The sequence below is a fragment of the Tyto alba genome, unplaced genomic scaffold (assembly GCF_018691265.1).
Source record: "Tyto alba isolate M040663 unplaced genomic scaffold, T.alba_DEE_v4.0 Super-Scaffold_42, whole genome shotgun sequence".
Classification (NCBI taxonomy): Eukaryota; Metazoa; Chordata; class Aves; order Strigiformes; family Tytonidae; genus Tyto; species Tyto alba.
The window spans coordinates 19,729,055-19,756,934 of record NW_024881318.1 but is presented as its reverse complement, the minus strand read 5'-3'; the positions used below and the strand labels follow the sequence as shown (position 1 = coordinate 19,756,934).

General features: G+C 37.6%; 1 protein-coding gene and 1 long non-coding RNA gene across 5 annotated transcripts; one reads left to right on the top strand and one right to left on the bottom strand.

Moving 5' to 3' along the window:
• Positions 1 to 46: 46 nt before the first annotated feature.
• On the top strand, positions 47 to 15,471 carry TMEM267 (transmembrane protein 267). 4 transcript variants are annotated; one of them, XM_042804842.1, is made up of 6 exons: positions 47 to 115; positions 379 to 494; positions 1,187 to 1,232; positions 2,985 to 3,132; positions 5,140 to 5,527; positions 12,549 to 15,471. In XM_042804842.1, the coding sequence occupies exons 5-6, from the start codon at positions 5,204 to 5,206 to the stop codon at positions 12,882 to 12,884; spliced, it is 660 nt and encodes a 219-aa protein (XP_042660776.1). In that variant the 5' UTR covers positions 47 to 115; positions 379 to 494; positions 1,187 to 1,232; positions 2,985 to 3,132; positions 5,140 to 5,203; the 3' UTR covers positions 12,885 to 15,471. The 4 variants fall into 4 exon arrangements, with proteins under 4 accessions (XP_042660776.1, XP_042660773.1, XP_042660775.1 ...); XM_042804839.1 differs by having other exon boundaries at positions 379 to 502; XM_042804841.1 differs by lacking the exon at positions 1,187 to 1,232.
• On the bottom strand, positions 13,152 to 27,708 carry LOC122154654. Its single transcript, XR_006166695.1, has 3 exons — positions 27,695 to 27,708; positions 27,051 to 27,053; positions 13,152 to 13,184 (listed from the first exon to the last, which is right to left on the bottom strand). It is a non-coding gene; the product is annotated as an uncharacterized LOC122154654 (long non-coding RNA).
• Between the last annotated feature and the right edge of the window lie 172 nt (positions 27,709 to 27,880).

The following is a 27,880-nucleotide window of genomic DNA, read 5'->3' as shown; positions in this document are numbered from 1 at the left end:
TCCTCCCGCCGCGCCGCCGGGCCGCGGGCGGGCGGTGTCGCGGGGGCCGGCCGTGCTCCGGGGGTGGGCCGCGTCCCAGCGCCGGAGGGGGCGGCCGGCGGCGGCCGCGCTTTAGGTGGGCGCGGAGGCGGCGGGGCGGGCTGGGCGCGGGGGGCGCCGCACGGCAGCCCCGTCACCCCGCGGAGGCGGGGAGCCGCGGTCTTCTCCTCATGGCTCCGGGCTGCCTGCCGCGGGGCGGGGGCTTCGGGGGGCCGTGGGCGAGGGGACCCTGGGGCGCTGAGAACGCCGTGGGCTTTGCTGAAAAGAAGCTAAAGCTGGGGAAGAGTGTCGTAGCAGGATGAGAGGAGCTAGTGTCTAATTCCTGTTTTACTGGTGTAGGTACCCATACGTCGTGTCTGATCCTAACGTAAGGAACGGTGATACACTGCGTTACCAGAAGCTGGGCACGTCACTTAGGTGTAAGGCTCCCAGACAGTCTTGGCTCCGGTTTTGCGGTAAAGATGTTAGTACATTTTTATTTCTTAGTGATCGAGGAGATAGCTGATGAGGGGCTTTGGTGCCGAGTGTTGAGACAAAGCATACCCTTTCCTTAAGACATAAAAATTCTTGCTGATCTCTGTAATTTTACCTGACTGCCGCATGCATGTCTTTCTTTCATCCTTGTCTTTAGTTACACATACTAATTGTATTTTAATTTTAAATTGGCTTAGCTGTTTATGATCCAAATGCTGTTGTAGTTATTGAGGATAGTACATAAACTGCTCATGCTTTTTAATTTTTTTTTTTTTTCGGGTGTAGGATGACAAGTGATTTTTTTTCCTTCCACTGGGTAGTACTGTAGTCTGTTTCTAGGTACTTTTAGGATATTTCTTTCAAGTCTTTTAGGTGCATGACAGTTCCAAAGTAAGAAGAAGGTCTGCATTTCGGTGTCTTGCTATCTCTTTTCAAATACTTTAATTTATGGTCCCTGAAGTATGCAGTTTCATTAAATCCTGATTTTATGGGGGGGTTGTTTGTTTTTCTTGATTTCCTTGTGGGCTTAATTCAATCTGTTCCTCAGTATCTTGGTAAAATCCTACTGATTTCTCACATGATTTGTCCTCTTTCCTCTTCAGCCACCTTCCAACCCCAATAATGCATTATAATTATCTGACCCAAAAATATTTGCATTATCATTTCTTCACAGATCGTTTAGGCTTAGATCTGATTTTCCATGAGATAATACATTAAAGGTATGAGCTTGTGTCTTAAATGGTCATTATACTTTATGGGGATTTTCATATAATTAATGTGCAATATCAAGTAGTAGCATTTTAGGAGACTGTAGAATTATAAGGGACTACTGTGATCTTTTTGCCTTCTTTCATAAAGTGTATAATTCTACTAATTTTATGTATTAAATTCCTGTATGTATTCATGTACCAATAACTAATTGCAAAATTGGGGCAAAAACTTTGGAGAGTAATATTTCTAAGTAATTTTAGCCATTGGATTTTTGTTTCACTCATACACCATGAGTTGAGAGGTCACCTATTTCCCCAAATGTGTATTTACAATTTTGATCTAAATACCTTCTTGTGTCAGTAATTTACAAGGTTAACTGTGCATTTGTTAAAATGATTTTTATAGTTTCTTTAAATTAAATTAAATATATCAGAAAAAATGCATTTTGTAGTTATAGGCAGAGATTATGCATAATGCTTAATTTCATATAAAAATGCCATAGGAAATCACAACTCTAAGCAGTGTTAATCTATCAGCTGTTGTGTGCATGTGTTCTGTGTTAACCCAACATAAATCTTTCCTTCAATATGCTAACTGGTCTGACCACCCGTAGGTTTCTAAGCATTCTTGTGTAATGCACCTATTCCCCAGTGTTCTGTTTTAACAAGAATACAAGCTCCACAACTATGCTTTCTGAGATTTACAGCATACAAAAACCTTTGGCGCTTTATTGTGATATTTTGTAACAGTCTGAAAGTCATTATTTTTCAGACAAAAAATACAGTTTCTAGTTTTGTATTAGAAATTGTAATTTCAGAAATTATTTTCGTTGGATAGATTTTTGCTTTTTCTAGTCTGATTTCACTCTTAATCTGCAGAATATTTATACTTAGGTCACTGTACTTGAGAATGTGACTTTATTTTCACACAGCAGACAATTTTGTCTGTAAAAGATGGCAGAGACAGATTGGTTAAAAAGAACAGTTTTGCCATGGACATGGCTTTTCAGTAAGGGTAATCTGAAGCCACATTTTTGCTTCCCATTCTTCATTCTGGCTCAAAGACACCCATTCACATATTGTCATTGTTTTCCAGTTGACATTGTTACCTTTATTTCATGCTATGTAAATCTCAAATCATACCTATTTTGGATTTTTTTTACGTCTGTAGTGATGCTTTCCCTGTGTACTTTATTCACATGTTGATAATATTTATAGAAAGCAGTGTAAGCCTACCACAGACCTGACGCAGACCTCTGTTGCTATTTGAAATTATAGGTCTCTTTTTATCTATTCCAAAGTCACTGAGTGATGGGATGAAACTAAAAAGATATGCCTGAAAATGATTCATAAATGTTTCAATAGGTGGGGATCTTTCAGGCACACAGTTACAAGGAAAAATCTGTTAAAATAGATCTCTGCATATTTTGAAATGCAATTATTTAAAACAGAAGGCTGGAAGTGCACTTTTCTGAATTTAAGATACTGGGGTTTATTATCTTTTAATTATTAACTGTTTCCATCTTTATTTGTGCCCATCTTTTGTTTTATGGTCTTTTTTTTCCTGCTTTCTTTAACAGAGCATCTAAGCTCTACCTGAAGTTGCTTTTTGCTCAATTATATTTGTTCAGGAATTCATTAAAAAGATGTTGCTTCTTTTGTATTTTTGACTATTGTTCAGTTTTCATGTATGTTTTGTAGAGAGTTTTAAGAGCTTTGCATAGTATTGGTGCTTACTGCTTCCTGGTTCAATTTATTTAGGATGGAACAAATGGTATTTGGTCTTTCCTACATTGAACTGGGCAGACTGGATTCATCAAGCACAGAGGCTCAACACTGAGGCATAGACCACATTTTCTACTGGAACAAGGCACCTGCCATGGAAAAAATGTGTTCTCCTAGGCCCAAGGTAAGTTTGATTCTGAATACTGGTGTGCTTTTTAAAGGTAAGTTGCTAGCTACATCACCTCTTCACATATTTGGTTCTTAAACAGAACTTACAGAACTTTTAAATAAAATCCAGTCTGACACAATGGTTTTATAGAAAAAAACATTTGTGAGATCACCAAAATGGAATTTATTCAGAAATGTACTGTATATTGTAAAGTAACCTACCAGAAAATGTCAGTTCCAGTGTTTCAAGAAATACTTAGTATCTGCATGTTCATTCAGAAGAGACACAGTCATGGTTAACAGATGCTAAACTTGACCCACTTCTTTTCATCTGTGTGCACAGTCCATATATTATTCATGATTTCTTCCCCCTTTTTTTTTTTAAACATTTTCCAAATAAATGATTCAGTGGGCTTATTTTCTATAAAGATCAATGCCAGTAGTCACATCTTGTAGATAATTCTCCAATAAACAAGCATGTAAATAATCTGGAAGAAACTTTTTTTTATTTTCTGGTGCTTATAATCAATGATGTGTTTAAAATCATAAACTATTATGTGTCAACATTGTTAGAAGTTTTAATTTTTAAAGGAAGTCTACTACACTCATTAAAAGCCAATAGAAAATAAAAATTTACCTGATAGAGCTGTATGAAGAAGGATTATCAAGATTTAATGTACTGCACAGAAATAGCAACCTCTTGGGAAGAATCCATTTTCAGACAGGATATAGACTTTGAAACTGTGGTCTATCTCCATGGCTCCTCAAAAGACAGAAGACTCTAACAGTTCGGACAGTTAGAATTGATACTGTCCCTCAAAGGCTGCTTTTCAGTGCATTTAATGTAATGAAGCTAGGGAATACATCATTCATATGAGGATTTTTATTTCAAAAGTGTTCTTTTTAATTTTGTCACAGAAATGAATACTCTGTCTTTATAATCCAGGTTTCTTGTAATTGCTTCTTGGGAGTGGGTGAGGATGTCTTGAAGATCTTGAATTATATTTGGAATTTCTTTTGAGGTGCCAAGCAGTTGTTTTAAGGACAGTAATTATTTCCAAGACATCACCTTGTGCAAGAGGCTTTCATAACAATTACAGAACATAAATAGTTTTTAAGGACTTCTAAGCGATTATTAATGCTAATAGCAATGCCTATATTTTCAAATTGCAACTGTCAGCTTTTGAAAAGTAAAATGACTAGGATTAGTTAATTTTTTCTTTTTTTTTTTTTTTGGCAAAAAGATCTGTTATGAAGATAATGTGGCACACAATAGACAAGTCCTAAAAGTAACAGTAGAGTTCGCTGGAACACATACTGAGGAAAAGCATATGTAGTTTTGATCTGTAAAAAGTTAGTTTTGATTATGTCTACTGGACTGAATGGTTGTTGTCTTTCTGTTTATGATAAATGGTACAGATATTCTAGTGGTTCTGGTTTTTTTAATGCTTATTCTATGTGCTAGTCTCCAAGGTAAACAAGGAGTTGCTCAGAGAAGTATCAGAGTGATAATACATGCACTTACAAAGAATGTAAATTAAAGTAGTGGTTTGGATTATAAATTAGAAACTCAGTTTTAACAGTTGTTGCATAGAGAGATTTGGGATTTTTGAGTATCAGTCCCAAGAGTCTTCCAGATTGAATCTTTTGTTGTTACAGTGTAAAGGATTTAATTTTATGAATATCATGTATCTAAGACCAGGAGAAATATTGAAATATATTTAATGTATTATCATAGACGTGTTTAAAATTATTTTGTAAAATTTAAGATTTCAGACAGTGGAGTTAGAGCTTTTCATATTACAAAGGTGCTCATTCCAATTAAAACAGGACAAGTGTTTTAATTCAGAGCTGTAGTGTTCAAGTCAACAAATTAACTGAAATCAAAAATACCATAGGAATCTTAAGTGCAAACATTGAGACTGGGTTTTTTTATGCTCAGTTGTAGCTGTGATAACAAATTCTTTGTACTAATGTTTTTTTTTTCTTTAATAATTTTCTTTCTGTCCTCTGACATCTACAGAGCAACTGACAATAGGAAGGACAATGCACAGTGTATATCCTGATGACATTTTGTGTACTGTGACATGGATATTACCATGGCATCTGAGACTGAAAAGGCTTATGCTCTTCTCCAGACTTTCAGCACAGCTTCAGTTATTTCTAGTCTAGGTTTGGGAATGTTCTGCTTTATAGCAGACAGACTTCTGCAGTTTTCCTTCATTCAGCAAAATGACTGGCTCCGAGCCTTCTCTGATAATGCAGTGCATGGTATACTAGGAGTGTGGTCCTGGGCAATAGTGATTGGACTCAGGAAGAAAAGTGACTTCACTGAGGTTGCTCTGGCTGGCTTCCTCGCCTCTGTCATTGATGTGGACCACTTCTTTCTTGCTGGATCCCTGTCATTGAAGGTAAATCAGTAAATCAGCGATTGTTTATTTTCTTTCTTCATCACTGTTTACTTTATTGTTCTATCATATCCTATACAAAAAAAGCTCCAGTGATACTTTAATTAGATACATTTTTAATAGAGATATGGAAATTATATTTGTATGTTGTTGCCATTATTTTAAAAGCCCTAAAAGTATTTTACATCTACTGTTAAGTTCTGGTCCTTACAAGGCTTTGAAAAAAGGATTCTGAAAGCCCTTGTACGTGATATCCCATGTGTATCACATAGTTGCTTTGTTATCCAAGTTAAACAGATACGTGCTGCCATGCGCACTTTGTGTATAAAGTGGATTATACCATTTCTCTTTACAATAAGGGGTAGAAGTATCTGGAAAGTAGATAATCCAGCTTCTGTTTGATTTCATTCAATCTTACTGAGTAGCACATTTCGTTGTAGCCAACCCTAAATATTCCTCCCACAAACAAGCTATATATGAGCTTTCACCTTTAAAAAGGCAGTCTGAGCTTGCCCTTAAATATGGTTTGTTGTAAAAAAAAAAGTAAAACAAATAAAGCAAGTGTCAAACTTGTTAATAAAAATGAAAAGATGAATTGGCATCTGTTAAGGAATATATGTGATCATCATCCATTTGCAGAACTTCTTGTTAGGACGCAGTATCTCAATAGGGTTAGTACTACCAGATTATGGCATTCTTCTTCAGTGGTTCTCCAGTGGTCTGGAGATGTGTCCTGTTGCCACTCCCCCATTCAGACACATTCATATATCCCTGCCTTATTGCCTGCTCCGAAGGTATATATTTAACTTTTGCTGACCTTAACAGTCTCTTCCATATACTCTCCAAAACATTTACACCTTCTGTAAACTCCAGCTGAGCCAGCCCCGGCCACAGTTCTCTTAACACTGCCCTCCAGATCCTGTACCTCAGGCAGACAGACACTCCTTGCCCCAGCTAGCTTCTGGTCCCCATAGCTAGAGCCCTGACACTCTGCTTGTTATCAGGAATTTGCTCTGCTCAGCCACACGAGTCCTCACTGGTTTATGCTGGTGTTCTAGCATACTTACACATACACGCTACCTTCCCCTCTCCAGAAATGTACACCTCCACCTACAGATGGATCTGCACAAGAGAAGGGGAAGATACTGACCTATACCCATTCAGCCAGGGCATAGCTTAGTTGTTCAGCCATCTCACCTTCTTTCTCCTCCTCCAGTTTGCTGATAATAAAGTTGCGCTCTTCATACAAATGACAGAGGAAATAGCTCCTAGGATGCAGAGGAAGGAGAGGTGAAGGGAAAACTGATGTTCTTTCTAATCCTTTAATTAAAGAAGAACAATACAGAATGTTTTACCAGTTTTTTTAAAATATGTAGGAAACAGCTAAATGCAAGAAGCATTATTGCTTATAGTTGAGATGTAAAAATCAGACTTCCAATGGGGAAACAGTTTTTGTTTATGTACAATATCACTATCTGTTGTAGAGAAAAGATGTTTTCCTATTTGTGCATTTGGTCAGTTTCCCCCTTGTATTTGCCTTTGACAAAGGGGACATTTTCACAGAATCACAGAGTGGTTGTAGTTGGAAGGGTCATCTGGAGGATGTCTTTTCAACCTCGCCCCTGCTGAAAGCAATCTCACCTGGGTCTGGTTGCTCATGGATGTAGACTCCACAACTTCTGGGCAACCTGTTCCCATGCACAGCTACCATCACAGTGAAAACATGTTTCCTTACATTCAGGAGGACTCTCCTGTGTTTCAGGCTGTGCCTGTTGCCTCTTGCCCTGTCACTGGGCACCACTGGAAAGAGCCTGGCTGTGTTTTCTGCACACCCTTCCTTCAGATATTGGTACACCTTGGTGACATCTCCCCTGAGCCTTCTCTTCCCCAGGCTACACAATCCCAGCTCTCATCCTTTCCTCATATGCAAGATGCTCCAGTCCCTTCGTGATCTTGGTGGCCTTTCTCTGGACTCGATGTCCAGTAGCTCCATGTCTCTGCCGTAGTGGGGAGCCCAGAACTGGCCTCAGCATTCCAGAGGTGGCTTTACCAGTGCTAAGGTCAAAGGGGAGAATCACCTCCCCCAACCTGCTGGCAACACTTGCTGGAACAGTGCTGTTCCTCCCTAGGTAGTCCCTAGTTCTCCCTTTCTCTGTACTTTTTGCATATGGAAATACTGAAAAATTACAAAACTATATAAAAGAACGTTAGTTTAGTTGATTAATAGATCCTGTAATATTAACATTTTGGTATGGCATTTAAATCTATAATTATTCTCATATATATTTTCTTATTTTAAAATCAATAAATGCAAGTAATGAATGAATGGCTAGTTATTAGAAAGTATTGTTAAAATTTTATTGCTACTCTTTCATGCATTTGAGATCAGTACCAGTATTTTTTCTGAATTATGACCACTAGATGACACTCTTCACCAATGTCTGTTTAGAAAGTTGAGTACTGTATTAGAATTGGGAGGTGACCTGTCTCTTTGCTGCCTTCAGTGAGGCAAGGTTGGATATGCTTACACTTTCTGTGTTGGAGAATGTTTGTGTAGCCTATCCTTAGTATCCCATCAAAGTAAATTATTGCAGTTTCATGACTTAATTTGTTCCTGTGTTGTTTCAGCTTCCAAGTAGCTAGCAGTTGTTTTTCTTGAAGTATTGCTGTTGACACTTAGATTTTGTTTTCTTATTCTTTAAGGCCTCTTTGCAAAAGATTGTTGTGCTCTCCTCAAAAATGTTTTTAAAATCAGAAATACAAGATGTTTCAGATAGAAGAATAACCCTGTAGTAGCCAAACTTACTTAGCTGAGGTAAGGAGAAGGCAAGAAGCCGAAAGGCTTTTTTGTAGTCATTTGCCTGCAAACTCCTCCCCGCTTCCATACATGAACTGGGCAAATAAAGGGTGTTTATCCATAAACCATATCCTGTGTAAGTCTCTGGACCCTTACAGCAGTTACAGCATTACTCTTACAACTTGCAAAACCATTATGCTTTACAAAAAGTTTCTTCTTGACTAAGTAACTCACAAAAAAGTCTAAAGGGCCTGGATTTATGTTTTTGAAATCTCTTACTATTTTTCTCGTCTGCTCTGGATTGCCTTTTGCCTAATTTATCTTTAAAGGGTCCTGTTCTGAACTGTGTATAGTATTTTAGGTGAGACTTCATTTGAGCCAAATAGCATAGATTAATTCCTTTTAATGTCACATGTATACAATATTTCTGTCTTTTTAAAAAGAAAAAAAAAATCTGTTACAGGTTTTATGTCTCTTGAATTGTCATTGGAGACTTTTTAGTTTGTGATATAATATAATCCCCATAATCTTTTCTGCTGCGTTACTGCCTGGCTAGCTAAACCTGATTTATAATACATGATTTTTCTTTCCTCAGCTACATATGATGACACTTTCAGTTTCATGTAGTAATTTCAGGCTGTTGCCTATGTAATTTATTACTTTATGGAATACCTTGTATTTGTTAGTTCCAGTCCCATTCTTCCTCTTTAGATTGCAGAACTGAGACTAACTGATTTAAGAGACTACAATGTTTACTGTTTGTGCAACACATTACTAAGTAACTAACAAACTAAGAAGTCTAATTAACTAACCACACCACTATTACTAATTTGTAACGATAGTATTTGTCACATTGCTCTACACAATTATCTATAAAACTCTTCATCATCACTCTTAAATCTGATGACGAGTTACTTTTGAAATAACCCTTCTATGCAGCACAAGGCAGTATTGCCTTCTACCTCCAGTTTCTACCTTCACACTACTCCCGTTCCTGCTGACACAGCTTGCTGCTTGGATTATTTGGCTATTGGGCTGTTTTTCATGGTGTCATCATTATTTTTCTGGAGTATTCAGGGTAAATAGTCACCTGTGCTATTTATACGTTTACTCTGATGAATACTTGTGTACCAAGTAGCATGTGATCTGCCCTTTTGCCCACATTGTTTTTGCAACAAGTATAAAGTCTACAAAGACTTTGCTACTTAGAATGTGTAGTTCTTTCTATTCCATGTAGTTTTTACTGTGTGTTACATGCACAAAAGTATAGAAGAATCTGTGTTTGAAGAATCTGTCTCACTGACTAGCTCTACAAGTGAAAGTCACCGCAGCCTGCCATCATACTCAGTATTGCTGATAAACAAGAACAGTATGATGGGCTGCTCCCAGTATCCCCCAGGATTGTAGCCCAAACACTCATGTTGTAGAACAGGCATGCAGAAATTGCTTGCTTGCTACTTAAGCCTCATCAGCTTCTAAAAGTGTAGAGAATGCAGTCAGTGGTAAACCAGATTGTACCAGCAAGCAAACATAACACGACTTGTTAATGTGCGACTGCTGACCCAACTGGCCGCACAGAAGCGTTTCTGGGATTGAAGAATAAACTTTGCACATGCACAATTAATTTAACATTGGTTTTATAGATCAGCCTCAAATCTTAAAGGACTTCGGGCTTCTGAAGCATCACAGAATATGAGTGAGGGAACCCAAGTTGCATAAATTCCATGGTGTTACTTTGAGTGTTAAAGCAAAGAGTTTACTTGAGTTCTCCTGCATGCAATTGTTGTCTCCTGTCTCCAGCTGCTCATTGTAGTGTGTGAGACGGGCTGGAGGAACAGGAACTTCAAGCAGATGTTGCACCTGATTGAATACATAGGCAAATGGAAAAGTAATTTGTGTTTTGAATAAATCTGTTTGCAACTGCAGCCTAATCTCTCTCATGGTAGGCATCCCCCTAAATCTACCCAAACCACAATCATTTTTTTTCAGGAGATTTCAGGCTGACCAGGCTTGTACGATTTTTTTTTTAATATCTGATGATTTCTAAAGGTGAACAGATTTGCCTGTTAGGAGAAACAGTATAACAGCTTATATTGCCAGATAGAACTGCATGTCAGTATCTTGGGCTTTGCAACTCAAGGATGTAAATGTTCCTCTAGTTGCAGAATGTAAAAGAGAAAACAGACTGTTTTTCTCTCAGAACTTGGACAACAGCATTTCAGAAGCCTAATGAATGTACTACAATTACAAAATAGGGCTTTCTTGTGCTAAAATTGAGCGCTTAGGTATGAACAGCCCTGCTATCTAAAATTTATATGAAAAAATTCAAGCATCAGCTTCCCAAAACTGGATAAAGATTGGCACTAATACTGATGAATCGCCTGCGTAATTAATATTCAGATTCTCCTTACTCATTGTCTTGCTCTTGGCACCTAACCTCCGTAGACCAGAGGGAAAAGACTTGTTTAGACTTTGCCACTAATTTTTTTCAAAGTGCAGAAATAGTAACCAGTTGATCAGATACCTACCAAAATGTATCACCACCCAGGGTGTTTTTTCAAAATTAGGCTAGTATGGAATTTTTAGGCTCTTGCTGACAGTAACAAAAATCTGACTATCTTTGAATGGTAGGTGGTAAACAATTTCACCATCACAAGATTTTTCTGCCTTAATCCATGAACAATCTGCTTATATGAAACAATAATGAAGTTGTAGAAAATACACCCTTTGCAACAACTTTAAGGAGTTGGGTCCATACCACTACAGTTAAAAGTTATTGAGACAGTTTGTGACCTTTTTAATCCCATCATTTGATCAAGACAAACATGTGGTGGGAAGCTAATAGAGCAAAGATTTCTGAAAGCCCTTTAACACTGGCTTTGGTTTAGAGCACAGACTATTATATTCCAAGGTGGTCCATAAGTTTCCATCTGTCTATTTCTTGGCTAAGGCTACATCAAAGTTTTCTTACAGAGAAGATAGGGTTCCAAACAGTTGTCTAAATTATCCCTGAAGACATGACGAAGCTATTCCAGAGTCCTACTGTCAGGTACTGTAGCTGTTGAATCCCACAACAGTTAGCACGACTGAGGCATTAATGGGTTACTGGCTGATGTCTTGTAGCAATGCTTTGTTTGCTTTCTGCAGTAGATGCAGCAAGGGATGAGTTTCAACATAACAATAAGATGCACTGTCATATACATCTCTGGTGCCTATTACAGTCTTTCCTATTTTGCCTATTACAGTATTTGAGTTGAGCCAATTAATGTTACATCAGTACCTGTACAGAGCTTTTAGTAATGTGCTATCATTTATCCTGTGCTTACAGAAACAATAATCTACTTATTTGTTGCTTAGAAATAGAAAATTTTTTTTTTACTGTCTTCAAATTTGTGGAGATAGTTGTAGCTGTTGCTAGTAAGTACATCTGGAATATTTTCTCCAGTATGTATATTAAATTGATAATTATTACTTCTTAAAATGGCTAAATTTAATCTCACTAGCTAGACCTTCATCCTAATTAAAACCAAATATCAGGCTTTCAACTGAGTTAACATTAAACGAGTTATTGATATAAAAACCCCAGTCACAAATGATTCACGTGTTGGCTTCTGAACTTGTCTTATGCCTGTCCATAAAAAATACTATGTCAAGGCAATCAAAATACTTGCAATTTAGATCATACTGTCATTGTAATTGAAATTACTGTTCTGTTTTAGATATTGTCCAATGAAAACAACTTCATGGGCACTAACTGCAATATAATACAGGATGTATTTTTGAAAATAACTGTCATTACAGCATATTAAATTTTTAAAGCAAAGCATATGAAGTATTTCAAGTGTATTGTATGGTTATTTTCCTTTTAATTATCTTGAAATACATATAATATAAATACATATAATCAGTGCAGCAGACTATACATGTTCCTGTATACCACATGACTACATGACAAATAGCATACCTCATCCCCCTCCCTCCCTTCCTGTTTTGCCATCAGTAATGCTTAGTAGGATGCATGATTCGTATCATACAGTAGAGAAACATGGCCACACACAGCTCTCATACAATAGTCTTATTGTTGATTTTGATCAACTACAGTGGAAAGGAACAGTATGTTTTTCTTTGCACTTCCACTTAGCCACTTGATAATATACCTGTAAAAATCCATTAAACATTTCTTGTCACAATTGTAGCCATTGCCAATTATATTTTTCTTTTCTGCAGGCTGCTCTGACTCTTCCACGGAGACCACTTCTTCATTGTTCTACTGTGATTCCTGTTGTGGCTCTGACATTAAAGTTTATTATGCACCTTTTCAGGCTTAAGGATTCATGGTGCTTTCTCCCCTGGATGTTGTTCATATCCTGGACTTCTCATCATGTCCGTGACGGGATTCGTCATGGGCTCTGGATCTGCCCATTTGGAAAAACTCCTCCTTTGCCATATTGGCTGTATGTGGCAATTACAGCATCTTTACCTCATCTATGTTCATTTATTATGTATTTAACAGGCACTAGAGAATTAATGTCTATAAAACATGGAATCCACATTGATGTATAAGAATGATGGCTTTTAAAGGTTGTTCACATTAGCACTTGAAATAAGCTGTCTGTTTATCACTGAAGTGTTTTCCTTATGTTTCCTATGGCTTCAGAGCTAGACATTTTAAGCCTGGGGAGCCAGTTACAGCTCCTGTGCCAGTTCCTTGTGATCATAATTTTATATCTATACCTTCCCCCTGTAGATGTGTGCTCTTCCATTATACTTCATGCATAGCTAGATGATTTATAAAGTACTTAGTCTCTCTCTGTAGGAATTACATTATGCTTTACTGTCATGGTGCCATTCATCTGATCACCACTTTGTATTTCTATTCTGCCTTTACATAATACATTTCATCTAGATAGCATTCATATAACACTTTGAAAATGTGAAGTGCTCTATGAATGCTAATTTTTAGTGAGAATTTAGTAAGGTATAACACTTCTAAAAAACATCAGTTAGCCTTTTGAATTTATTTATTTGTTTTCCTTCTGGACTCTTTTATTCAACTGTTTTACAAGAAACACTGTTTGTATTTCACTATGTGCAACTGTATATCTGCACCTCTTTGAACACTGATGTCATATACTGTTTCAGCTAAATTCTATTCCTCTGTAGTTGCTTGGTACTCAATTTGCAGATAATTAGTAGCTATATTTGTGATTAGAAAGGAGAAAAACAGATTGGTTACAGTGTTATGTGTGTGCTGGCCAAATTGTTTAATTTTAAAAATACACTAATTATGAATATTATTTAATTTAGAATTAAGGAATTTTAGTAAATATTTAAGGATTGTGTAAAAGAAAACTTATTTATTACAGTAAAACAAGCTTTATGGAAGATTTAGGAAGATCTAAAAAAGTCAATATTGCTCAAAATGTGACCTTACTACTATATTTGTGAGCAGCATTTTCCATTAAGTTGCCATATCATTGTTATTATTGCAAAATAAAATGCATTATTATTATACAGAAATAGAAATTTCCTCATAAATAAGTTCCTTAAGGAAAAATATTATGCTGCAGATTCATAATGTAGTAATCTATACTGTGGACTATTCAGAGTAACAGTTTTCATTTACAGAAATTTCTCAGAAAAAGTCCCAAAGTAAAAATTAACTCTTGTCTAGTTTACAGTGTATAAGCTGAGAAATGTGTATTAATAATTGTCTTAATTTTTTTATTAATTGAACTCCATTGCTCATTAAGGAGATTGAGCCTTAATTACTACACTTTTTGATGAATAGCTGTTAAAAAGGATTATTTTTATGGAAGAACATATATAGAGTAGCTGTGCAAAACTTAAGTTATAAAAAAGTGCAAAGATTAGGCGATGTGTTCATACTACATTTATGTTAGTTAATGTGTATTAGTATAAAGTTTAAAAAAAATACAGAAAATATTAACTGGGATGGCTGGCTTAATGGGTACCAGCATCCTTCTGTGTTGGAAAGGTACTGAAGGCTCTCTGCAGCACACTCAGCTGATTATGGAAGCTGTTTCACCCTTCTGAAATGTAGTTTCCTACAAAAAGAATAGTCTCTGCCCTCTTTGTTCTTCTTGTTAGAAATATATGCTTATGGAAACCTGACAGTACAGTGAGCTGTTTAGCATTTATTATAAAATGAATAAAAGTATTTTTTCTTGGAAAGAAGACTGGAAAAGCAGAATGTTCCTTAAAGGATTATCTTCATACTGTGGATTTTTCTGTCTTTTCTAGAATGTACAAGTTGCCCAGAAACAACATCAGAAATGTCTTGCTTTGGAGCCCTCAGAGTAGGAACAGTCTTTTATCGAAACATCTGATCGTTTAGTAGAGGGAGGGGTATTGCTCATTCATTTACTTCTAACCTGTATTTTAAACTGCAAGCTATGAAATGCCAATAATAAATATATTTTGTGCAAGAAATGAACACTTAAATCATGTAGAAAATTTTCTGCATTCTTGTTTCATGGTATAATATTTGTATAATTTTGTGCTTTATCCAGATTTGTTGAAAAGGGAAATGTATGTAAGAATAAAGTGGAAAATTACACTTTCTTATTTTTAGATTGTAGCTGTAGCATTTTTGGTAACTATGTCCACCAACAGTCCTTAAGATTCCTACTGTACTGTTCTAGATTTATTTAAGGATCAGTTAATGGGTAGATCTTCAGTAGTTTAAAAACACATATTTTTCATTCTCTGTATTTCTATCAATTTCTAGGTGAACACCAGTTAGAAATTTATTAAGGAACATAGTAAGCACTTGTGGCACATAACTTCTTTTTCTCTCCCTGCAAAGAGGCATGGCAGTCTTATGCCTATTCCTGACGTTTAGGCACCTTTAGCTCAGGCCATTGCGATTTTTCAAGGTAAACAGACACATTGCATGTAATGCTGTAATTTGTGGGTAGCCAGATTAGAGAACAAAGGAGAAGTAAAACAGTTGTTTCAGCCTGTGTCACCTTGGAGACACACCTGCCTATTACAAATGAATTGCCTAACAATTCCTTACCAGTATTCCATGTACACTTTGAATGAATTGGTATTTCCAACTATGCATTGATACCTGCCATGTGTAGCAAAACTATGGCAAAAATAAACTAAGATACTAAAAACATAATTGATTTGTGTTTTACTGCGTGCATTACAATGTGAAGTATAAAAAGCATGTGAACTATGCAAAAAATTGACAAGCTCAAGCTAATAATTTCATGCAGAATGTATGATACATATCACTAAAATATTGGTTATTTCAATGGTTCATTTACTATGCTAATCTAGACTCTTTCCGTGTATTTTCAAGTTGTAGTTAAAAAGTTGAAGAAAGCGTGGGGATTTTCTGACTGTCTTTTTTGTTAGAACTGTGCTGCTTTTTTTTCCTGCTTTAATGCTGTATTAACAAGTAGGTACTAATAATTGCCAGATTATAAGAAAAAATTTAGAATATTTCTTCTCCCCAGTCCTCTAGAAATAAGATAAAGTTTCTTCCAATTCCCTAGTGGCCTTAACAGAGTGACCATATTTCCTATCAGTTTATATTCCAGTTTAAAAAGTAATCTGTATTTTCACATGACATGGCACCACTCTTTTCTACAATGAAGTATGTTGTATCATGTGCCTTTAATTGGTTATTGATAGGTGAATTATTCGTAACTGATTACATGCTCCAAGGAAAATGCTGATGAGTTTGAAATAAAACTGAAATAATTTTAACAACCAGGCCATTGGTATTGGTTTATTAACAGAAAAACATTTCCTTTGCAAGTGGAAATACAGTTCCAGAAAAAGAGAAAGAGGGAAGGGGTTAAAATTCAGTGTAAAGGAAATGTTAGTACATAGTTAATTTTATTCCATCAGCTACTGTCAGTATGTAGCTAAGTGATGAAATGCATCAGAAGAGTACATTTCTGTTTAAGTAATTGAGCCATTCTAAATTCATGCAAATTTATTCAGGGCAGAAGAAAAATTGAATCGGCTTTGATCAGCTGGTAATTTTGAGTCCATAGACTAGGTTTTATTTCCCTGCTACAGGCACACCTTGCACTGAAACAAAGTGAGAGCTGTCAGGTTAAAGTACCCTTTGCATTCATTACAAAAAAACTCAGTACTAACACTTTTCCTCAATAATAATAAATTGGTGCCTTCGGTTCTTTCTTAAAATTCCCCAAATTTTACATCCTCTATATTGAATTATAAATGTGAATGCCACATCGTAGAACTGATTTCTGTTATTTATAACATAAGCACACTGTTAAACAGTACTTGGATTTATATACATATATATGTATTTATATATATAAATATATATATATATATATCACACACTAATTTTTCCTTTTATGACCATATAATAATTTTCTGTTTGCTAAACCTAACTTTGTATTGAATTTCCTTGGGGTAAGGAGTGTTTGTCTCAATAACTAGGAAACCCAGGTATGCTACTACTTAGCAGAAATATTTTAATGCAATGTTAGGGAAATCTTCATAATATTAAAAACTAGAAAATAAATGCTATTGTATTACTTTTGAAGAGAATGTTAAGTAGATTTCTAGGCCATTTGTAAAAACAGGTGTGTTTAATCAAGACTAATTGACTAAAAACATTTGTATTAGTAAATACAGGTGAATAATCTGTGAGAAAATGGATTTGTATACTGAAACTTTTTCAGGGATAATTGACCAAGTCAGACTGTTGCCATATCCATCACAGAAATAATTTCTTTGTCCAAGGAATGTTACTCGTGTCCCTGGAGCCTTCCTTATGTTGCCAAAGGAATTTAATCTTATTTTGATCTTAGTCGATTTTCCCCTTAAAAATTACATAACATTGAGTGAGGGTTCCTGGACTGGTGTGGGTAGTTTCCTTGATCTGTTGTCCACTCCTTCACAACAGCCTTTACAGAAGAGCCAAAGGAGCTGGTAGGTGTGAGTTCTGGTACAGGAACTACGGTAAAGAAATGAAACAAAAGATGGCAGATTTAACAATGGCATAAGGAATTTGCAAGGCTATAGTGCTGCTAGTTTCACTTTTTCATTTCAATATAAATTGCTGATAGCCAAATAAAACCAACTTCTTTTTATATAATACTGCCAACAATTTAGAAGCAAATTTTATGATGGCTGCTCTAAAAAAATGAAGTGTTTCTGGGCTAAATTACTACTGTAAGATTGAACTAATTAGGCTTTATCAAGATATTTTCAACAAAATCATCTATGTCTTTTTGTTCATTTAACTGTATGTAATGTGTAGACACAAGCACCCGGTTAATTCCTAATATTACTGTGAAAGTATGATTGGGGCTTGGGGAGTTTTGATACAGAATGCTCTAGCTAGCAAAACCTTTTAGCACAAGTCATTTTTGTTTCATTAGATCTTGGAGAGACTGATCTTCCCTTCTTCTACATGTGTTTTGTTAATGTGAATGTTTGAGTTACTTGCCAGCATCCTTTGGGTGAATGTTCTGTGTACTGTGTACCTCAATCATAAATAAGCAAAGCAAGTGCACGTACAACTTTATACCATGAAAATGTATGCACGTGATTTATTTATAAATTTTTCCCTGAAGTAAAAACAATTTAACATGCTCTTGCATCTTACATTTACATGTCTATGTAAATGTTGGCCAAGTGGTATTTCTAGTAATTTCATATGGCTGCAGGGACAGCAGCAGTGTTTCATGTACTCTCCTGGTGCTTGACTTACCTCAGGTTGGATGAAAAGTATGCTTCTGCTTCAATGTACTCACCCCAGATACCTCTGCTGGGTTCAGCTGACTAAATGCTAGGCATCTATCTCACAGCAAAGCACCCAAGAGTGCCTTTATATTCAGTGTGTAACTATTGTATTCTAGTCACCACACATAGTACTGACTAAATGGTAGCTGACTAAAATTGGGATTGTAGATTGGACTTGTCTTCATATCATTCACTATGAACTCCTGTTTCTGGAGAATTAAATGATCTCTTCAGGGAGTATTTTATTGAGGAGATTCTTTGACATGTAGCGAAACATGAAAAAGTGACACAACTAAAGGCAGTTCTTATGAGTGTCATGGTTTGAGCTCAGAAAACAACTGAGCACCACACAGCCTTTCACTCCCCTCTCCCTCCCAGCAAAATAAGCCATGACTGGGATTCGAGATAGGACTGGGAGGGGCAAATGACCCATTATGGTCACAGGCAAAAGGCAGACTCGTTAGGAGAAGAAAAAAAGAACATCAATTTATTACAGGCACTGGCAATAACAACAGACAGAGTAAGACAGTGAGAAGCATAACCACACCTTGAGGACACCTTCCCCCCACCCCTCCCTTCTTCCTGGGCTCAGCTTTGCTCCCATATCTCTACCTCCTCCCCAGAGCAGTGCAGGGGGCAGGGAATGGGGGGTCCAGTCAATGCTGCCGCTTCTTCCATCTTTGGTGGAGGGAGGAAGGAACTTCTTGCCCCTACCTCCAGCGTGGCTCCCCTCTCACAGGAGACAGTCCTCCACAAACTTTCTCCAACATGAGTCACTCCCATGGGCCGCAGCATTTCCCACACTGCTCCATCGTGGGTCACTAACTTTCTCTGACTGGATTCCCTCCCACAGCTGCAGCCCTTCCCGAGCTGCTGCAGCGTGGGACACCCCCACATGCTGAAATCCTCCCATTGCTGAACAACAGTGGAAGCTGCTTCTTCCCACAGGATCCTGGCCTCCTTTGGATGCAGCCACTGTAAATGTCCGTATGAGGCCCCTCACAGGCCATAAATTAGTGTCTGCTCCACCATAGACCTCCATGGGTGGCAGGGGGGGCCGCCCTGCCGTCTCCCCACAGGATACAGGGGGGTCTCTGCTCCGGCACTCCTCCTCCCTCCTTTCTTCCTCCTTTCCTCCACTGACCTTGGTGTTCACGCAGCTACAGCAACTCCTCCTCACAAGTCTGACTCCTCCTCACCACGTCCCTTCTTAAATACATTAACGCAGAGGCACAGCTGATTGGCTCAGTTTTGGTGCAGAGGTGGGGCTGGCTTGGAGCTGGGGGAGCTTTGAGAAGCTTCTCACAGGGGCCACTGCTGTAGTCTCTTCCGTTGCTACCAAAAAACCCCGCCACTCACTCAAACCCAGGACAGAGGCACTTAATATCACTTCTAGAGTGACATATTTCAGTAGAGGGATGATCAGCTTTTAAAAATTAATTGTAATTTTTAAAACACAGAACAAACATTTATGGTAAAATTAGACAGCTTTTCTTTCTCAAAATCGAAATCTGTCTAAACACAGGGTTTCTCTTTAAGAGATTAACAATTCCAGTTGGTATATTTACTGTGGCTGGAATTTTCAGTGCTAAGTCTTTGTTTCAGTTTACATTTCTTTGGAAAAAAAAAAAAAAATATCTGCTCTAACTCCAGTGCATAGGGACTTGGACTAGGAACATGACATTTGTTTAAAAATTGCACTTCTTTATCACTTGAAAGTCAACTTAGAAGAAGCTCTACTTGTGTATCCTACAGTGGAGCATGTACTGGGTACTGTCAGTCTCTCTTAATGGCAATATATAAAATCTGATCACCTGTTATTGTCATGATAAATATATATTTCAGTTAGAAAGTTATGATACTACTCTCCAGCACTACCAAGGAGATGTAGGTTGTACCTGCTGCTCCCACCCTCACACTCAGTGTAAAGGAGTGCTGCAGTGCTAGTTAAGGAAAACCATGTCTTGAGTGTGTGGTGTATGGGGCACCATGCTTCAGCAGTTTCCATGGGTGTTAAAACTTGCTTCTGTTAAAAAGAAAATCCTGAGTTTAAAAAAAAAAATTTTGCCCAATTAACTTCTGCCACTGAAAGTCTTGTTGAATGATCAAATTCCTTGAAAACTCATTTCAGATAAGAAAACCAGTTTGGCTGTTACTTGATTTACAAGGAAGTATGTTCTTGCTATCTATTTCAAAGGGATGAATGTTGGCACATTTCTTTGGTTCTCTGTTGCCTGGATTAGCTCTGCAAAAAAGGCAGTGTCTTAGTCATCAGGAGTGTGAGCATTTCTCCTCTTTATAGTGAACAGATACAAAGGTTTGGAAACGTCGAGTACAACTTCTTTGCCTTTGGCACATGTTCACAAACATTCACCTATCATGGTTGCAAAAGGTATACAATAAAAGATGGAAAATGCTTCAGACTAAGCATACACTGCGCATTTCACCAGAATCTGTCCAAACTGCTTACACAAGAGGCTGTAGATGCATCTCCCCTGGAAGAAAGTACCTGATGCCATAAAATAGTCTGTTTTAAAACAAAGCATTGAAGATAGAGTTACTTTGCTCTACTTTTTTCTTCATCCAGTTATTCTACCTCCCTATCTTGTAAAATGACTGGCCTTTTAGTGAGTTTGTTTGCATTGCCACATAGTGTACTCATACTCTAAGCTTACATGAAAGATGACAGGTTTCAAGTGCACAGGTGAAGATGAGTTTCATGATTGTAGCAGAATGTTCTGTTCCTGAGCTTCTGCTGGTATGTGATACCAACTGGGGGCGAAGCATCTCTCAAGAGGAGTAGTATTGATTGGAGGCAGAGAACACATTATTTCCCTGGCACTGGCAGTATTTCCTTATGCCAGGGTATCACACTAGTTTCCCTGGCAGGAGTTACTTTATTGACAGAGATAAAAGCTTTAGTTTTCAGTTGAGATTCCAGCTGATTTGGCACACTGACATAATTATATCTACAGAGGTAACAAACATTGATTTTTCTCTGTGTAATGAGAATGGCTTCTACTAAAATTTTCCAAGTTTGTACAATATCCAGACTTGAAACAAACAAAATGCAGCAGAATACTTTGTGTTGAAGACATTGTTTGAAAAACACTCTTCTGTCATGTTTAAAAAGGGTATTTTCTAGTTCTCCTTACTTGCTATACCAAAGTAAGCCATATTTGCAGGTCTTTAGGAATAATTGAATATTCTACTTCATGGAGAAGGAAAGAATTTGCAGAGGTACGTACAGGAGAAAATGGTTTACTCAGCTTCTGGAGGAGGTAATTGCTAGGCTTTCAAATTCAAAACAGAGGTGTTCTGTGACATGCATAAAATACCTTTTTTTGTTGTCAAATGTTATATTCCTCCATAATTTATCAAAGTAAAACTTCTTAATTCTGACTTGTTTTCTACTCTCTAGTATTGCTATCTCCTTGACTCCTCAGGTGGTAGCATTTCATATTTATCTCAGAAGTTCTTTATAAGCATTATCCAATCTCAGTAGGTCCCTAATTAGTTTATAGGGCAGGGGGGGAAAAAAAGGGAAAAAAAGATTTATTGTCTTATGTGAAGAAGGTGTGTGTGTGTGTGTGGGGAGGCGGCGTGGGGGGGAGCTGGGCCAGATAAGTGTGTTCAAAGGTAAATTCTTCAAAGCTGAAGATGTAGAGCTGACTGGTGAATGTTAGAATTAAATGATGAAATGTAGTTTTTCAAGAAAAAGACTGCTCTAGAGAGGAGCTAATTTCAAACTCTGTAATTACTAGCTTGGAGTTTCATGGTTAAATAGTATATATCAGTCACTTCCTGTTAGCTCACCTAAAGTGATGAAATAATTTGGGTTTCAAAGCTACAAAAAGCAGGTTATTGCAAACAACTTTCCAATGCCAGGAAATAGGCTTTGGAATAGCCATGAGGAACTAAGATACTAAATTCACTTGCCAAAGTAAATCACCTCCCTGCCCTAAGTTAGTCAATAAATACAAATGTGAAGGACTCTTCTTCCTTCTAAGTATTTGATGGATTATAAACCATTAGATAATTTGGAAAAAAGGCAGTGAAATAGATCATGGCAGCAAGTGTGTGTAATGTCCTCTGGAGGGCACAGAACCACCCCTGGAAAGGACAGCCAGCACTTACTGCAAAGATTTGCCTCTTATTCCTGTTTGGTTTTCATTGCAACCCAAAGACTGGATCCCTGAAGGAGTGGACAAGTCGGGGTGGCCCATCATTAGCTGACAACTGCAGTCCCTGGCACCTGAATGTGGATGAGATGAAACAAATGTTAATATTTACTTGCCCAACTCCAAGTGGTTAACATAACCTAGAAGAGATTTGAATGCAAGTTTATTACTGTGTATTTTCCTGCATCCAATTTTACTCTGTTACATCTGTGCAGCCCCCACCTCAAGCTGAGAGATGAACTTGCTTCACTCTGCAGGTTTCATAGTGTAACCTTTACTGCAAATGAGGACTGCTCAGTGATCACATTACTTTAAGTAGAATTTAAAAGAAAATCCAGCAACCAAAGCCCTTCCTGGTATTAGTGAGTGAGAACTGCAAAAGCAGGCATATTATTAACAACACCCTTATTAATAATTTATTTGTTCTGGGTAATGCAGGAAGGTTTCGGTCACTCATTATGTTAGCTGTTGTGTAACAGTAAGACAGTCCCTGCCCAAGTAGTCTTACAATATAAATAATCTGTTTTATATCATGTAGATAACATTTAACTATAAAAATATGAAAATAGAGGAAGTGATTCTGATCTCGTTTAGCTTCAAGTAACAGATTTTATAAATGCAAATTAGTACTTCTTTTTTCAAAATGTTGGCATTTCCCATACCCCTTGGACTTGTGAAACTCATGAATCTGGTATTCCAAAAACAGAGCTGCCAAGAATAGCCCCACGCTTTTTTCTTTTTTATTTATTATCTTTAAAAAAAAATCTCTTAAGTAGATTTCCACAGACAGTGACATCATGGAGGAGGATGGGGAGGATCTATATCCAACTGCTGCATCATTTTACTGTTCAGAAATTTACTATGTATGTCTCCCATTGTTGGTAAAGTATAGCCCTTTTCAAAAGCATGGCATATTGGATTTTCTACAAATGAGGCAGTAGAAATTAGCCCAGCTGCAGTTCTGCCTACTGTGTTTCATCATGACACATGACTGAGTTTTATACTGAAGATCCTTTGTGCCCTTCTGGGAAAAAAAGGAATTAAAAGAATCAGAAAGGCATGGGGAAGAAGCTGTTCTGGATGAACGCTCCTTACACGGTGTGTTTCCTCACTTCTGCCAAGCTACCTGGCAGCTCCTGAAACAGGATGGACATTGATAGGAAATTTATGCAAGAACCCAGAGTGAAAACACACCACTCTTGTTTGGCAGTCAGTGGGTCATGGGGCCCATTCAGAAAGGAAAGATCCTTCATTAGAGCTGCCCTCTTATTCCTTAGCCCAGGCTGTGAGAAGCATAAAAGAAATCTTGAAGCTCTTTTTCCTCTTCCCCAGCTTCCATACCTATGCTGGGCATAAAGGAAGTGTGAATTCAACTCTGTGAATGAAAACTGAGTATACTATGTGAGACTAAAGGATACGTTATAGCCTCAGAGTTGTGAGGGGACTGCTTGTTACCTGGTGGATGTGAGAGCATGTGAAGTTGTATAAAAATCTCTGTGCTAGCTAAATAACAAAAAATGTGACATGTAGGCATGATGGTTTTTAGGACAAAATTTAATTTCCTGGTATAAACAAGGACTGCAAGAGATCATAGGTCAGGGTTAATAATGACTTCACAAGCCACTGTAACAGTCAATGAATTTGGGTCAGGAAAGAGGGAGATTCACATTTGTTCCCCGTAAAATTGGTGCAAGGCTGTTGATCCTCATGAATTGATGTAATGTGCTGCATGTAATCCACACAGTCTTGTGTTAGTATAACCTTGTGCATCGGTTATGTTTGCGCTTGTCCCTGTGTGAGTCTCTTGTGACTGTAAACATGTTTTCAGTCAAAGTGTAAGACCAGAACATTTGTATATTTATTTATGTTGGTAGAAAAGAGGACCAACCTTTTTATAAGCTTGATTTAATGAGTTTCTATTTAACATTTGTCACTTTTTGTTATCCCTCTATACATACAATGCTGTTTTTAAAAGATAGGGAGATCAGAAAAAGATATTTAGAATGCACGTTGTCCTGAAAGCCAGCTTCAAGCTTTTTAGGACTCAGGAGAAGCAGGATAAAAACAAAGCATCGTGCTGAACCAGACCACTGATCTGTGTAGGCAGATATTGCCTCTGTAGGGCATGAGCTTTCACTGATTATATGTTTGTGAATAGACCTTCTGTTCATTCTCCATTTTGCTTTTTTTGCCTTTTGGAATCAAAAGAATAGTTTCACTTCCTCATTCAAAAATTCAGTTAAGGCCTAGGACAAAAAAAAAAAATCCCCAAACTTAGGGGAACCTAGTTTCAGCAAAGCACTTAGATTTGTCATGAGAAATCTATTAGGAGGCAGAAATCTTTTAAGAGGCAGAGTTGGGAAGAGGTTGTATGGACAAGTGATGTAAACATTGCAATTTTTACTTGGTTTGAAAGAATGACTAAGTTAGATAGTCAAGAAAATATTTTCAGTTTTTAAATAATAAGGAAGCATGCAGAATTACTGGTCTTTGTCCTATTAAGAAATGCAAATCCCAATGTATTTATTTCCTGCTTCTGTATCTCAGCATCAGGTTTTCTCCTGAGCCACCCAACCATGGAAAACATCTGCCATTCTTTATCTTCAGCACCTGTAGATCTTCTCAGCACACCTCTTGCAGTCCTCCACTAAATTATGATTGATTTTTTTTTTAGAGATTGAGAAGGGAAGGGTCTCCAGATTCTACTTTTTCATACTTCCTCAGCGAATCAGGTCCTTTTTATATAGCTGCATAATAGTTTGTCAACTCTAAAATGTCATATTGGAGATACAGAAAGGATTATAATTTGGCTGCCTCAAATGAAGGGAATATGCCATTGGAAGCCAAGTTTTCCAATGATATACTCCTTGTCAGTCTTGAAGAAAGTTCTTGAGGTGAACCCTGGGGCTCTGCTCAGAGGTTACTTCTGAGAATGGTTCAACTTCTGCAACATGATGCTGACACAGATTTCTATCAAGTGATACTCCTTGCTTCTTCAGTAAGGGGTTTCTGGAGCCTGCCTCTCATTCTCTAGCCTGCAGCATTTTCGCGCCTATCTTCCCTGCTGTCTCTGTTTCTTGCCTTCACAAAGGAACAGTTACAGAACTTTATCAGGCTTAGTTTTCCTATTAGTTCTCACTTGAGAGAGATTTTCACTTCTCTTTTGAATGTCAGTGAGCTCCCTGTCTCAGAACCTGTGACACAGCATCCTCTCCTCTTGTGGTTTGGCCCCCGAAGTGCTGCCCTGTGAGGAACAATCCCTTTTGCTGTGTACTAGTGGTAAGGGCTTTCTCTGTGCTGTTTCCGTTGGTGATGACAGCTATTACCACGGTAAGAGCTAAAATTCTGTGTGTCTGTGTGTATTGAGTCAGTTGCTTCAGAAAAAAATTCTGGGTATTTCTCTGCAATTTTGGTACTGCAACCAGAGGTAGTACCTTTGTCTCATTGATGTGTAAAGCCCAAAACCTCTTCTTCAGGACAAAAACATGCATTCTTCCACAGAACTCAACTTTTATCCTGTTCTATCATAATTTAATGGTCAGGGGAGTGGGAAGTCCATGCCCTAAGTGCCAGGCAACAGCAGAGGCTGGCACTAGCCCTTCAGCTCCTCCTGCAAGGGCTGCAACTTTGCACAGCAGAGTGTGAGAGTCCTGGTGAGGCTGAGCACAGCAGGAGCATGAGAGCATTATCTGTTTGTGGGGACATTCACCTAACGGGAGGAAAAGGGGTGCTCCAGTCCCTCTTCAAGTTTCTTCTCTGTTTTATGTATCAATAAAATGTAGCACTGAATGTAAGATATACTGCCCTAAGGCATTAGCAAGCTGTCGAGGGAGCTTTCCTGAGAAGTGAGTGTATCCATACCTTCCCTCTCAGGCAGAGGATTAAATCTAGTTGGCTTGCTTCTTACCAAGTACACCAACCGTTTAAATGTTCACAGCTCAAATTATTTTTCTGCGCTCTTTTTTTTTGTTTGTTTGGTTTTTTTTTTTGTTTTTTTGTTTTTTTTTTTTTTGCTAAAGGAAACTACCCACAGGTAAATTTCTGGCATGCATAAGGCTGAATGAGAGTTAGGCAGAGAATTTTAAAGTCAGGAGGGTTTATGATGGGCACAGGGCCAGCTGATGCAGTCTAGAATAGGGGACATCTCAAGAGGTCACAGTTTGGCATTTTGATACCCACACAAAAAATTGGAGACATTTCTAGGAAGTCCAAAGTATAATTGTGAATTATGTCCTCTGTCCATCCATGATTTAAGCTAGTCTAGGGGAAAAAAAAATATTGTGGGTTATTATTATGATCATTTACAGAGTAATAGGAGCTACTGAAGTAACAGATGAGCCTATTGCACCTAGCAGTATGTCGGAAGCCTTTATCAAATTAAGTCTTATTGGAGATAACAATGATCCAAAGTTGTTTTAACATGAATTATCCTGCTCTAACAAACTGAGTTGGTGGTTTTAGTCTTCTTTAGTAATCAGCACTCCTGTTGCAAAAGAAGATTTTCTGAGTGGATTAAAGAAGAACAGTTTATTCTTGCCTCTGCTTGAGTAACTGGAGAAAGGTATATGTAACCAAAGGCATTGTTACAATATATAGTAATATAGAAGTTACAGTCATTAACCTCTGCTCAAAAATTAAAGGCTCAGATTGAAAGAGTTGTGAGTTTTAGCCTTTCCAGCAGTCCTACATTCCCAAATAAAAGGTAGAACTTCAAAAATGATTAAAACAAGTATTTCCTTTGTTTCTCGGGGTGGAAGAATGGCTGCCTTCTCATTTGCAACACTTTCTGTGTGCAGGTTTTGCACTTTCATTTGAGCTTTGAATGCAATTCAAATCAATATGTCAATAAAACTCTTCACTTTCCTTTAGCTGTACTTGTAACTAATGCCACTGTCAACTATATCAGTGCAATTCCTGGAAAATAGTTTCTGGCTACCTTGTTCTTCCTTTGTAGGCTGGGTGGCTGCCTGCATGTTCATGTGGAGCCACAGCACAATATTTGCTATTGTTCCCTGGCTTTATTTTTATTTTTAATTCATCAATCTCACAAAACAGACTTGTTTCCTCAGTTTACATTTGTCCTGTTCTAATAGGTTTAGCATTTTAAATTGCTGACACATTATATAGCCTCCATAAAGTGGAAAGCATGTTCCGGGTCTGACATAATCATAGATTCTTTGCTGCACCTTCCCACTGAGGTAAATGGATATCTTTCTTTTGGACCTATAAATGCACCATGAACTCTGAGGGAACATAAGATGTAAAACTTGAGCTTGAACTGAGTAATGTGACTGAAGAAGTAAGTTTTATTCAGTATGCCGTAGTTTGTTGCCAGCAACAGAGACATGAATACCTGAAGATATCTGTATTTATTCTCTGTTTTTGAGAACAGAGCATGTCTGTGTGACTGAGCAGCCATACGGGAACACTTTGGACTTGTCACTGCAGCAACAGATCTTAAAAAACAGAGTGCTTTGGTTCTTCCCTCGTGACCATCACTGCTACAGCTCCCCATACTCCATACTCTTACTGTAGTGAGATTTTGTAATCTGTGTCAGCCCTTTAAAATGGTATCTAAAGATCCCATGTGAAGCATTCATCAGAACAAACAAG

Coding starts and splice junctions, on each gene's coding strand:
- TMEM267 (XM_042804841.1), top strand. CDS start 5,204: ATGGATATTACCATGGCATCTGAGACTGAAAAGGCTTATGCTCTTCTC. Junction 5,528..12,548: donor CTGGATCCCTGTCATTGAAG/GTAAATCAGTAA, acceptor TCTTTTCTGCAG/GCTGCTCTGACTCTTCCACG.